This window comes from Peromyscus maniculatus, chromosome 10 (assembly GCF_049852395.1).
Source record: "Peromyscus maniculatus bairdii isolate BWxNUB_F1_BW_parent chromosome 10, HU_Pman_BW_mat_3.1, whole genome shotgun sequence".
Classification (NCBI taxonomy): Eukaryota; Metazoa; Chordata; class Mammalia; order Rodentia; family Cricetidae; genus Peromyscus; species Peromyscus maniculatus.
This window is the reverse complement of record NC_134861.1, coordinates 12768763-12781617: the sequence shown is the minus strand read 5'-3', so window position 1 is coordinate 12781617 and position 12855 is coordinate 12768763. Positions and strand designations below refer to the sequence as shown.

General features: G+C 41.8%; 1 protein-coding gene across 2 annotated transcripts in view; it reads right to left on the bottom strand.

Annotated features, from left to right (window-relative positions):
- Positions 1 to 12855, bottom strand: part of Abca13 (ATP binding cassette subfamily A member 13) — a 432541-nt gene that overhangs the window by 123793 nt on the left and 295893 nt on the right. For both annotated transcript variants that reach the window (XM_076545963.1, XM_076545964.1), the window contains one exon: positions 9350 to 9461. In XM_076545963.1, coding sequence (XP_076402078.1) covers positions 9350 to 9461 — 112 coding nt within the window. The remainder of the gene's footprint in view (positions 1 to 9349; positions 9462 to 12855) is intronic.

Here is a 12855-nt window from a genome sequence, read left to right as displayed (position 1 = left end):
ACCCTAGCAGTGTCATCAAGTCATAACCCTTTACTACCAAGAAGAAGATAACGAAGGATTAAGACACCATATTTACCTGGTAGCATTCAGACTGAACATGGCACTACGGGTACAAAGAACTCACCATCTCCAGTATCAACCATGCCCTGCAGGAGATTGACCATCCCCTAAATTGGCTGTGACTAAAATGAAGGTCACATCTGCAGGCACCAGTTCCCAGCACCCAGTAGCCACATCTGCTCAGGATCTTCCCACAGAGTCTCCTGATCTCAGGCCTTCTCTCCGATGGTGAACTGGATGAGGAAAGTTATTCCTAGAGACTATACCTTATTCCATCACAAACAACAAAGGAGATGTGGTCATGTTTCTACTCATTGTTCCCTGGTTTATTTCATATCTGCCTCATTGCCTAGCATGCCATGTGTATAGACCCATCTCTTTCTTTCCAGAATAACCTAGGATCCTTTTAAGGTGTAATTCATCAAGAGAATTCAGAAAGAAAGGCACAGAAAGAAAAAAATCATATGGAATCATAATAAACCCCAAATAACCAAAGCAATCTTGAACAGAAAGACTAAAGCTAAAGGGATCATATCACTTGACTTCAAAATACTTAAAAACTATGATAATATATCCTTTATATTATAGAGCTATCATTAAAAATAAACACAGACAAATGGAACAGAGCAGAAAGCCCAGGTATCAAGTAACCTATCTGTAGCCAACTGGATTTTTGTTATTGTTTTTGTTTTTGCTTTTTTGTTTTGTTTTGTTTTTATTCAAAGATGCCAAGAACAAACTGTGGAAGCTGGTGAGCTGGCTCAGTGGGGAAATGAATTTGCCACCAAGCCAGTGATCTGAGCTTGATTACCAGGACCCACACAGTAGAAGGAGAGAAGTGACTCCTGCAAGCTGTCCTCTGACCTCCATATTTGCATCATGGCATGTGTCCCCATATTTAAAAAAACACCCACAATAAACAGACTAAAAATAAATAATATAATAAAATCATAACAGAAAAAGAATACACTCTGGGGGGAAGGCAATCTCTTTATTAAATAAAGCTATAGAAACGGGGTATCCATATGCAAAGAAAAGAAACAAAACTATTTCTCACTATAAACAAAGATCAATTAAAAATCAATTAAAAAAACACAAGACCTAAATCCATGCAAGTATTGCAGGATAAATGGGGAAAGGGATGCTTCTCAACATTGCACTGGACATGAATTTTTTAGATAAGATCCAAAACACACAGAAAACAAGCAAAACTAGACAGACAGGATGGCATCAAATGAAAACACGTCTACACAGAAAAAAAGATCATCAACTGAGTGATGACCTGACCTACAGAATGGGAAAAATATTTCAAAGCACACATTTGATACATGGTACTTATCAAGAAGGCACCAGTACTTCAACAGAAAGAAGGAATTAGTTACACTGGTTTAAGATTCAATATGTTTAAAGAAAACAGATGAATTACCAATAGCATATGAAATAAAAATAATCTGTGATGCCAGAAATCACAGGGAATGGCAAATGAAAACCACAGGGAGATAAGGCCTGACTCCAGGTAGCAGGACTCTGGGGCTATGTCAAAAAGATAAAAGATAAGCTTAAACAAGAAGGTAGAGAAAAGGGACCAACACACTGGTGGTGAAGTGTAAGTTAAGGCAACCATTTTGGAAAGCAACATGAGTGCTCCTGAAAAATGTAAAAGTAGAGCAGTCCTGTGACCCTGCAATCCTTCTTCTGCTGTCTGTCAAAGGAGTATCCGTGCTTTTATGTCCACTGTGGCCCTACTCACAATAGACAAGACAAGGAGTCAACCCAGGTGTCCATCAACTGACAAACAGACAAAGAAAATGTGCTATTTTTACACCAAGGGCTATTATTCAGACATAAAAAGATGAAATCCTGTCAGTAGCAACATGAATGAATGTGTAGAATATTATGGTAAGTGAACTAAGTATAAGCACAGAACGAGATGCTACACAACATCAGGTCCTGAAGCTACAAACATAAACAGAGAATGACAAGCCATGGTCCTCACTGCTTCGGTGCCTAGCATAATGTCTGCAGGCGTTTGTGATACTATGTGAGTGCCTGCTGACATGGATTTTAGAAGCTACTACCTGTGGGGGACAAGAGAGGAGCCATTAACTCATTCTGATGGGTGGGAGGCCCTCAGTGGAGCCACGTCACATGTAAGCTGGACTTGAGGCATTGAACAGAAATGCACAACTTTCTCTTATGGTGCTGGACAGTGAGGGAAGAAACCTAGTTGAGGATCCTCAGGGGCAGTAATTCACTGAGCATAAAAGCCCTGTGATGCCAAGCCATGTGAGAAGGCAGGAAAAGGATGAACTGAGATCTCAGGTGGGCAGCAGCAAATGTACTGCTATTTAGATGCATGGGCTTTATCCTGAACACATTTAAGAGGCACTGGAAGTTCTAAGTATTGAGCAAGAAGGACAATTTCAACATTTTAGAAACACTTTTCCCAACAATATGTCAGCATCTTGATTGCACTTTGATTGTTGGATCAATACAAATGGAATTCTGAAAAAAAGAAATGATTTCAGAAAAGAGAATCCAGGAGACAAAAGCACTTAGACACAGGGTACATGGTAGAAGAGCTATGTGGGGTGACCCGAGAAGGGCACAAGGCTTGAAGACTTGCCTTGATTTTCTTCCTTCATTACTTGGCCTAAGTGTAGGATAAATGCCTCGGCATCACTGGAAGAACCTAAAAGTGGGTGAGCAGCAGCCTGTGAATATTTAAATAGAGATAAATTTTCGTGCAAATAGGACTGTGATTTGATGTGCACATATGACACCCATTGTGGCTGTTGCTGAACCTTTAGCTGGTGCAGAACTTACAATAGGCAGAGTGCTGAGCAGGCCAGAGATAGCCTGCAGATCATCCCCTGACATTGTGACACATGTCTATAATCTCAGCCCTTGGAGGATGTAGGCAGAGAGATTAGGAGTTTGAGGCTATCACCAAATACATAGTGGGTTGGGAGACCAACCCGGACTGCATAAGACCTTATTCAAAATAAAAATAAATAAGACAAAAAGAATTAAAAGAAATAATAAGGACCCCACATGGAGACATCTACAATCTTAGTACTTGTGAGACAGATATGGGAGAATGATGAGTTCCATCTAGCTTTTATAGTAGGGCCCTAGCTCAAAAGAGGTACTATGAATTAAGAAGAATATCATGTACAGAAAGATGCATTCCATGGGTGACCTCAGACATGCCCACAGAGTCCCCATGGTAGGCTACCTATGGTGAAAATACCTAGGTAAGTGCCCTTGGCACCTGGGGCCAGGTGAGTAGTACTAAAAGAACAAAAGACATGCACCTGTGGGGTTGCAAGGACAAAAAGGGAAATTTGCTTTGACTATGTAATGTGCAGGAAACAGCAGATTCCAAGTTTAGTCTCAACTGCCTTGGAGGTTCCCTTAGGATTCTGTCAAATGCCTCTGATAACAAATGTGATTAAACTGCTGGCATGAGTATAAAAGAAGGAATAAAAGAACAGAATTACCTTTCATTCCACAGTCCTGTCATCTTGGTTGAGCCCCAAATCTTCACACCAGACTCCAAGTGACACCTGAAAAGCTGTACTTCCTGTTACCCAAAAATGTACTGGTACCTGTTGCATTAGAACAAATGAATCCCTACTGTGCTAATAATGCACAGGAAGAGTTCATCCATCTTGGAAATCCACTTTGGAAAGCTCAGCTGGTTTTCCTGGACTAGCACCCACCTGCCAGGGCTTCACGGACTGGCTCTACACAAATGGATTAGGAAATTCAAACTGGATTGCGTTGAGTTCCATGCTTCACATATGGACTCAGATAAGCTGTGAGATCACTAGGATGAGAAAAGAGACCACTGTAGATTCTGACCAACCAGCCTCCTAATGAGCAGACAGGATGGGACTCCCAAAGTTCCTTCATCTCTAAGACAAGAATGCCCATGGCTGCCAACACAACCACCAGAGGCCTAACTAGGAGTGTCCAGTGTTGTCTATGCAGTGCAGAGACCTGTGTTCTAGCTTCCACAGTCTGGAGGCTCCTGAGCCCTGTGTTGTGGGGCTGCTGGGGCCAAAGCTCAGCCTCTGCTGTCAGCTTCCTCCCTGGCTAAGCTTTGCTTTCATGGTAATATCAAGCTCATAGATCCAGCTCTGTCCAATTACCACATGAATGGGCAAGCGGAAAGGGATGCGATAGAGTGTTTCTGCTCACAGCTTTGCTAGTGGGGGTTCTTAATCAATATTTTAATAACAACTCACAATGCACCCTCCCGCTGCGTTGTCTTCTGTGTTCCCAATTTATTGCACAAAACTTCCTTTCCAGCACTGAGTGCATAAACAAGTCAAAAACTGAAACTTTGACACAAAGAAAACAAATAAAATATCTGTAGAGGAACTTCCAATAACAGAGAATAAATGTGATTTTAAGTCTAACCCAGCTCCTCCACAAACAAATGAAGAGCCCACTGCTGTAAGTAGATGCTTCTGAGATGACCATCATCAGGATGTCCATTTATCTGACAGGCAACGCAGACACGATCAATGGACAACTATGGTCCAGGCAGCAATGCTCTGGTACCCTCTAATCATCCCAAGTCCTAGCCAGTATGGTGCAGACCCTGCATATAGCAACGCCCCTCACTGAACTCACTCCTCCAGGGCAATTCTGAATCTGCTTCCCTCTGCAGAAGCACACCAGAGGATCTTATCCATATTTTCTTTTCCTCTCTCCCAAGTGACCACAGTGCCTCCCATGTGGGCTCTAGTAGGTGGCATGTCCCTTTCCTTAGAACCTCTGAGTATAATAACCCACCTTTCAAAGTCAATTATCTCCTTATCTCTTGGCTTCACCATACCTGAATCGTAATAAAACCAATGTTTTCAGAAACTTTGTAAAAACTTTTGCTCAAAATTAATCATTTGCAAAAACTAGTAAGGCGGTAGCATAGGCTTCTATTCTCTCTAAGAGAGTCGGAGAGAAAAACACACACACACACACACACACACACACACACACACACACACTGCATATTAGTTCTATGTTATGCAATTGCTTGGGATGGGTTCTTGTGGTCCCCAGGCCTTTCCTGTTTCCTAGAAACAGCCTTTGTCCAGTGCTCCTCCATGCAAGGCTGACTTGAAACACTTCATTTTCGCTGAGAATCTTACCGCTGCTTTCTCTAGTGCCTTAGCAGTGATATGTACTCTACGGTCTGCAGTTTTCTGCCCCTGGCATCTGCTGACCTGCAACCCACCCTTGTAACTTTAGCAGGCCACACCCACTGCTTTCTGGCTTCTTCTGGTCTGATATTTGAGCATCTTTCATTATCAGAACCTCATGCACACAACACAGAGACCAACATGGCACAAAACCAAACTCTCAGGCAGTTTATGGACAGCTTAGAATTCTGAGTATACTGCAGTCTCCAGTCACAGGAAGATACTTGGACTGAGCTACCAGTTCTCTAAAACTATAGCAGAATACACCAAGGGTAGATGGGACAAAAACAAATCAAAGTCCCATGCAGTCCCTTACGTTTTCTTGGTTAGGCATTTGCTCGGTCTCTGTTGCTCTTTGAATTCCTTCACTCTTAGAAAGGTGTTTTAGTCCATTTCTAGTTTTTCCTGTAACATATCCCTGGGAGAGTCATGGGCTCAAGATGTGCTCTGATATCTTGCCGATGACTGAGACTGCTTGCTTTGCTGTAAAATGGTTCATCTATGTAGGTACTGCTGTGGGCAAGAAGTGCCCGCAGCCTAGACCACTTGAACCTATTTTTTGCTGATGAACTAATGTAGTGGTTCATTGGCACTCTGCTCCTCCAGCCACTTCCAAGGGAGAAGGATAGAGAGTTGGTTAGCAGCAGCCTGCATCCCAGGAGCCTAGTGGGACAAACAGACACAGAAGGAAGTAGCCACAATAGGAAGTTGCTGAGGGCTAGAAAAATACTATGGACATCAGAGGAGAGAAAGCTTAACACAACCAGGAAATGAGTGGACAGAAAGTGGGAAGGACAACAGTTAGTTGCTCTTCCGGACACTAGCCATGGAGAGCAGATGGCAGCTTGATATCCTGACCTGTTCACCGGCAAGCTAATCTTGGGGTTGCTTACCTAATTACCTTTACCTCTCACTTTTAAGGGAAGGCTGAGACCAAGGCTGCTTGTGGATGCTCTGATCTCTCCTCTCCGGTGTTCTGGACCCTACTGCATAGTGTCACTTCTTCATGCAGTATCAGCCACGTGCAAAGCAGCCGTGCCTTCTTTGTGGTACCCCTTTATCCTAACATTTCTCAAAGGGCTGCCAGTTGTGACGTCAGTCATTCAGCCTTTGAAGCCCAAGTTTCTAGCTGAGTTCTTAAATCCTTTCTTATCTCCAGTGCCCCAAACTATTGCCCATCTGTTTGAACTTGAACATATTCTTTTCTCTAGATTCACCCCTATCTTGCCTAGATAACTTTACACTTGAGAAGCCCCTTCCTGTTTTTCTCTCATTCTTTCTCAAGTATTTCTTTTATAATACTATTCTTATCCTCAGTATGGGTAAAGACTGTCTACTGACTAACTAAAAAGGTCCTTCCTTCTTGCAGCATCAGTCAAGGTCAAGTGGGATTTGGCTTAAAAAAAAAAAGAACTTTCAGAGAGAAGAGCAACTGCTCTCCATTCTCACCCTCATGATGAGGTCAAAATAGACTCCTTGAAATCTGAAGCACACCAGGATTGGCCAGAGGTGCTGGCATCTAGACTGCCCAGTTGACCTCAAACTACAGTTCATCACTCAAGGGCCACTGTTATACTCCTTGATGGAGAATGTCCACAAAAAAAAGGACCATTCAGTTGGACATGAGAGAAAGTGACAATTGCTACTAGAGAGAACAAGAACTACCATGCCTCAGAGCCCAACTGGCTCAGCACCTAAGCTCATAGATGATTATGTAGAACACCAGTTTTCTTACCAATAAAGAGGGCAAATAATGCCTATCTTATATTTTCATTTATTTTTTATTTTTGAAGTTATAACTTAATTACAGAATTTCTCCCTTCCCTTTCCTTCCTACAAATCCTCCCAAATATTCTCCCCTATCTCCTTCAAATTTATTTTGTCCTCTCTTTTCGGTAATTTTTTTTTTTTTTTTTTTTTTGGTTTTTCGAGACAGGGTTTCTCTGTGTAGCTTTGCGCCTTTCCTGGAACTCACTTGGTAGCCCAGGCTGGCCTCGAACTCACAGAGATCCGCCTGCCTCTGCCTCCCGAGTGCTGGGATTAAAGGCGTGTGCCACCACCCGCCCGGCTCGGTAATTTTTATTATATGCATATAAGTACATGTATATACTTATGTATTCCTAAAAATAATGGTTCATTACATAGGATACTGCGTGCGTGCGTGTATGCATGTGTGTGTGTGTGTGTGTGTGTGTGTGTGTATGTTTCCAGAGCTGACCATTTGGCACTGGACAACCAACTAGTTTACTCTTCCCTGGGGAGAGCTACATCTCTGGTTCTTAGCTTTCCTCAATTGCTAATAGTTCTTTGTGAAGGGTTGAGGCCTTAGCCTCATGGGGTTTTCCCCATCCATTTTGGTATATTCACTAGTGTCTTCCTTGTTCAGTTCACATTTGGGCAGTTACATCAGCAAGACATTAGTGGTGTAGCTTCTGATCTTACTAGGAGACACAATCTCACAGGAAATTCCCTGAATCTCTGGTTCCTACAATCTTCTCTTCCCTCTTCTACAATGTTCCCTGAACCAGAAGGAAGCCTAGCCTAGTACTCAATGAGAGTGGAGTCCTGGTTATTGGAGGAGAATCTGCAAGCACTAGTTTACTAAACCAGCATAATCCCTAACAACAATCTATAAATGTTTGTCCTTATACCCACAGATAAGTGTAGTCTTCATACTTCATCAAGGAAATTTCTCTTTACAACATATGGAAACCACTACAGAAAACCAAAATCAATCAAAATGCTGAGTTGTGGAGCCCAGTCTCAATAAATACATGTACAAAACATTATCTTACAAATTTTGACATGAAAATTAAAAGAAAGCATGCATATTGAATCCTACTGGAGTTCCTGATATAGTTTAGACCCTTAATAAATAGCATTCTTTTGTCCCTACTCTGTATGATTCTATGACTCTTTTAGGCTTCTTCTCTTAGCCATACATATTTTAATATTTTCATTATCCACTAACATTAGATATCATTAGGGTGCTATAAAACTAGTTTATCTTGTTTTTAAGGGTTTTAGCAGGCTGGAGGTATAGGTACAGGTGGAATATTTGCCAAAGGTGTACATAAGGCAACCACAAAACTCAACACCACAACAAAAAGTAAAAGCAAAGAGATAGGGGTGCTGGAGAGATGGCTCAGTAGTTTACACTATTTGTTTCTCTTTCAGAAGACCTAGATTTGATTCCCAATACTGACATGGTGGCTTACAACCATCTGCAACCCCAGTTCCAGGGGATCCAATGACCTCTTTTGACCTCTTAGGGCACAAGGCATGCACATTGCACATAGACATACATGCAGATGAAACATTCATGCATATAAAAGATAGCAGGCAGGAAATGGCTAAGCAAAAGTTAGAAGTGAGTGAAGGGAACCAACTCAGAGTGACTGCTTAGCACTGACCTCCATGAACTCTGATGCTTCTGCAAGCACACATGAACTAAACTATAACAGGTGTGACCTGTTGTTGCTTAAGCTTCCTGACTTTTTCCTCTTTTCATAATGACACTGAATTAACTTGATAAATTATTGCTTCTCTACTCAACTAAAACTGGTAGATTCCACTAAGCCAAGAAATCAACTCTGGATACCAAAAAACAGACCTGAGCCATTTACTGAAATGAGAAAGCAGAGGTAATCAGTTGGTGGTTGACACAGGGGATTGATGAGGTGAGAGGCCAACATAAATCAAATTACAATGTTCACTTTCCCAATGGCAACACATTAGGGAAATCTTTTACTTCCTACTGCAATATTCCATGTAGCAGTATCCTTAAAAATTGAATTTATTTTTGCTTCTATATGGTATAAAACTTAAGAATAATTTTTGAAATTAAATTCTCAGGATGTCTTTTGTTTCACAGATAAGGTCACAGTTTCCAGAAAGTTGGACATTTAATGGGAGAAAGAGGGAGAGCCCAGAACTTGGTGTGTCTTTATGCACTCAATGTGTGATAAGAAACTACTCATCATTCTTCATTTTCCTATTCTGCATCTTTCACAGTATTTTAAAAATAATGTTATGTTGAACGTAGTCAATGACATTGCATAAAAAAATAACATTACCATATTGTCTCCAGTCCACAGCATCAGGGGGTAAGTGCTGCCATAAGATCAGGTTGTTGAGATGATTGAGGTAGGAGGGTAGAGAATGGAACCCCTTCTGGTTATACCACACCTGAAAAAGAAAGAGACGAAGGATCTCATGAAAGTGGTCCTTAATTCTGTTCATGTGTCAATAAGCTTCAACAGCACCTGAACACAGGACTCAGAGCAGTGTTCCCTCATGGCTGACAGTGACAGCCAATTCCAGTCTGCTAATTTTATATTTATCTCAAGCATATAATTTACAGCTAAAAATAGATTAATTTTCCCCAGAACAAATGCAAATGTTGCTTTATAATTATAGTCTCACAGGATTTGGGACCGAAGCCCATTATTTTTTTTTTCTTTCTCAGTTGGTAAGCTAATGAAATTTGACCTGCAAATTAAAGGCGTGGAAGATGATCAGAAAAAATGATTACTTTCAATTTAATAACTGCACGTGGAACATTTCTTTCTCAAAATAAATTGAATTGAACATTTGTTGAGCATGGAGAATAAAGCAATGTACCTCTTGAGATGAGAAAGGTAAGGAGAAAGGAGAAAGACTATGTTTGTAAAGACCAGATACTAAATATCATAAAAAAAAAACTAACTGAACCACCACTTCCTATTCTTCAAAACATCAAAATTTTAATGAAAAATGAAACACGTATGATGTCTACAGTGCTAGTATCTTCAAGAAATACAACCTGTCAACTAGCATCTTTGAGTCTTAATTCAACTGTGATGGAGCACATAGCTCTGGCAATGTTGTTGTGCAATAGATAATCTACTTTGAAGGAGAAGAGCTACCCCACAGAAAGCCAGCCCTCCATGAGCCTTCTCAAGTTTGCACACAAGTTTACACACGTGAGAGCCAGACCTGAAGTCACTCACTTTTTTTCCATCCTTATGTGACCAAGTGTATTTTACAGAGACCCTGAGTAGCAGTCTGGGGGAACAGCTAAGTAATAAAATTCTATAAATACGAAATAAAATAAAAACCTACTATGCAAGCCAATGCTCCCCAATTCTTTCATTTTAGTAGACGGGAATCCCATCTTTCACACAACTAACTCCTGTTCCCAACTGCTTGCTTATGTTATAAAGTCACCTTTTAAACTTCAAGGGAAAGGAAAGGAAGATATCTTGAGACCTACTAAACATAGAAGTCAAGATATTCTATGAGTGTTGAAACTCTGCCTAGACACCGTAGCATAGCATGGGCAAACCCCACTCCCAAATGTAGGGCATTTAAAGCTACAATCCTGCAGAGCAGATTGAGGCCTGAATGCTGGGATGGAGTAGGCAAGCACTGAGCTAAAAAAATTCTGGATTACATCTCAGAAGTATGTCTACCTCTTTGGCCTAACAGATATTTCCCTCAGAGTTCTGTACTGTCACACACACACACACACACACACACACACACACACACACACACTGCATATTTCCAGAAATAATGGGAATGCAGGGTTTTGTTAAAGTCAATTGAAGGCTAATATAGTTGAAAGCCCATCCATTTCCTCCGAAGGTCTTAATTTCTGCCACCCATGTCCACAACTTCATTCCCCACTATGACAGTTTCTTTAAAGGTTTAACAAATGAGAAGAAAAAAGAGAAGGGGGGGATAATGTAGTCTCTACCCTATATCAGGAATTTTCATTTTTATCTTGCTTGTCTGTTTTTAACAGACTGGTATATTTTGAACTTATAATATCTCAGAATAGTGATGTCAACAGCAAGATAGTGATGTAGCGGGGATAACAGAGCTGGAAAGCTAGGTTTACCCTCATGCCTCGTCCCCTGGGCTCTGTGGTTTCTGTTCTAGAACACTTAATAACCCCCATTTCTCACCATCCCTGTTCCCTCGTCCTTTGCCATGAGACTGAGTCTGTGCTGGCCACTTAAGCTGAACCACAAAAGGAGTCAACACAAGAGGTTTGAAAAGTACGGAGATGTATGCTGCATCCTTCCTGAGCCTCTGACATCACTAAGAGGACCTTGCTGGGCTGACATACCAGATATAGACACAAAGTAAAGCTGAGCTCAAACTTCACACATAAACACACTGCAGTACATTCTTACCGTTTTATATGGCCTGAGTATCCCTCAGAATGCCAGTTGGGTCCCTTCCTTCCCAAAAAAGGGACCTGTCAGCAGTTCTTCACTTCCTCCTGGCTCCTTAGTGGTTGATAGAAACATCTGCTTTGTATTGCTTCTGGTTAGTGGTCACTTCCATATAGAAGGAGTTATGCAGATACAATCTACTCAGCTTACCCTGCTGACCCTCATACCAGACACAAATGGTACACATGCAGGATAGTGACCACTCCTCCAACACATGGCCTCCTATAACCTGTGCCAGCCTCCCTTAAATTCACCAATGAAAACTCCTTGTAGGAAACCTGTTTGGATTATGTCCTACACATAACAGACACTGGCCCATATGTATGTTTGTCTGTCTCCCTAACCTCTCCTGCTCCATGCCTCTGAGTATGTGGATTTGGGGCATGCAATGCATTTCCCAAGGCCTGAAATTAATAAAACAAGTATTTTCATCTCGTGTCACCCCTCATTTGAAGGATGTTTTCCAACTTAAATGTTCTAAATTAAGTTGTCCAACTCCCTCCTTTCAAAAGTCAACACCCAGTCCCCTACACACATGCTCATTCCTGTCCAAGGTGAGTTCAGTCAGGATGACAGCAGCAGAACTTTGCAGACTCTGAGCTAAATAAATGAGCATTGTTGAGGTCTCTGAGGTTTGGAAACCTTGGGATTCGGTATTCCTGTGGGAACAGATGACTGACACAGCAATTAACACGGGCAGGAGGTGTGACTGTCACAGACACTGAAAACACAGGCTCCACTTTAAGATTAGCACCTGGGTGACAAGAGACGCTTGTAGGGATTTGGGCATGGGAGGGGAAACTGCAGAAGCAAGTGCGGGGTCAGGGATTGGGGGGGATGGGCAGGCAGCCTCTGTGGACCACTGATAAACATGGGTCCTTATTACATAGTAGTACACATCTGTCAAAGTGTCACCTGTGGTGTATCTGAAGACAAAGGGCAGAAGCTGTGCCCAACAGAACTGGCTTGGAGGTTTCTAAGCAAGATGCTTAGAGATATGACTTCATATTAAATAACAAGAGTAGTGCTAAGTAGCCCTCTCAAAGGGACAGAAGGACCTTACACTTCAAGGTGTGTGCTGCTCCCTGGTAGTCTGACATTTCCCAAATCCCAGTAATTAAGTTGAAGAACTCACTAAGTGCTTGTCTCAACAAGAACTACAGGCGCAGCTTGTGGTCCTTAATTACATAAACAAACAGCCTAGATGTTGTGCAGAGAGCTGTACCCAGGAGTCAACATCAAACTGAACTGAATGCCCACTGCCAGAGGAAGCTAGAACCCAGCTTTCTGCAGGCCAGCTGGGAAGCTGCTCAGAGGGACGTTTCTATGCCTCCTCGTCACATGGAGCCATGAAGGAA